Here is a 1,239-nt window from a genome sequence, read left to right as displayed (position 1 = left end):
GCCGTCACAATCCTATTGTTATGATTGTTGTTAAACAATGTAGTGTGTGATGTCATAATTACCATTATAAGTGATGCATTGTAGTAAGCTGGGGGCTCGTTGGGACGGATGGGGGGTAAGATGAGACGGGCACGGTTGTCTGTAGGGTTGGGGAGTATGTGTTGCATGTACCACAATGTATGTAAACTACACATACACTCTGTTATACTTACAAGGCACAATCCCAGGATATCTATTAAACTTAACATTAGCAGGTCGTTCAGCAATATCATGCAATTCATCGATTGGTCCAATCGTACCAAGGTTCCTGTATTCTGTTTCAAACCCATCCAAGCCATCTGTACCTTTCCTGGGGTTGGGGTAATATATTTAATATCATATATGGCATCACCATTATTATGACATCACCACTATTATTATGGCATCACCACTATTATGACATCACATCACTATTATGACATTACAGCACTATTATGACATCATTAACCAATATTATGACATCATCAACCACTATTATGACTTCATCAACCACTATTATAACATCATCAACCACCATTATGACATCACACCGACATTATGACATCACTACCTCCTCATCGAAGCCATCTTTTCTCCAATCTGATTGGTCGGAAAAGCTGTCGTACCAAACGTGGAAACTTCGGCCAACAATTTGTGCAGGTAAACGTATTGTTCCTGTTTAAAGTAACTTTTGTAAGCATATGCATAATCTTATATATAATGATAAAGGATTGTTATTTGGTAGCAGCAACGAGCCTTGAACCCGTATCCTCTTAGCTAAAGCAAGCTAACTACTGTGTTATGGTGCAGGTACAATGCATTAATGACATCACAATACATTAATGACATCACAATGCATTAATGACATCACTATACATGTATGACATCACAATACCCACCATTGTCTGAACCATCATTGTCCTTTGTTTCCTCATACCAACAACGGTTTCTAGAACGTTAACCGATTGTTCTTGTTTTAATTGTGACATCATAATGTCAAACCCGATTAATGTTCCGGTACGTCCAACTCCAGCACTGTGATGTCATAATAAACCATTGTTACCTTCTACCACATGGTGTCAGACAATTTTGCAAAGCATATGGAAAATAAAAAAATATAAAACTCACTAAAAACAAACCAAAAAAAAACTACTAAAAAAATGTAAAATAATTTCCAAAAATTGTAATTGTCACAAATTCACGCTTTGATGCGTAAAAGGC

The 1,239-nt window shown here is 36.9% G+C and overlaps 1 protein-coding gene across 1 annotated transcript in view; it reads right to left on the bottom strand.

The window, feature by feature from the left end:
* The window catches only part of LOC100176740 (receptor-type tyrosine-protein phosphatase S-like), a 3,969-nt gene extending 2,754 nt beyond the window's left edge, over positions 1-1,215 (bottom strand). The window contains exons 1-4 of the mRNA XM_002121372.4: positions 918-1,215; positions 590-693; positions 213-349; positions 63-139 (exon numbers count right to left, since the gene is read on the bottom strand). Of these exons, the coding sequence (XP_002121408.3) occupies positions 63-139; positions 213-349; positions 590-693; positions 918-1,010 (411 nt within the window). The 5' untranslated portion in view covers positions 1,011-1,215. The remainder of the gene's footprint in view (positions 1-62; positions 140-212; positions 350-589; positions 694-917) is intronic.
* Between the last annotated feature and the right edge of the window lie 24 nt (positions 1,216-1,239).

Source organism: Ciona intestinalis, unplaced genomic scaffold (assembly GCF_000224145.3).
Source record: "Ciona intestinalis unplaced genomic scaffold, KH HT000190.1, whole genome shotgun sequence".
Classification (NCBI taxonomy): Eukaryota; Metazoa; Chordata; class Ascidiacea; order Phlebobranchia; family Cionidae; genus Ciona; species Ciona intestinalis.
This window is presented reverse-complemented; position numbering and strand designations above follow the sequence as displayed.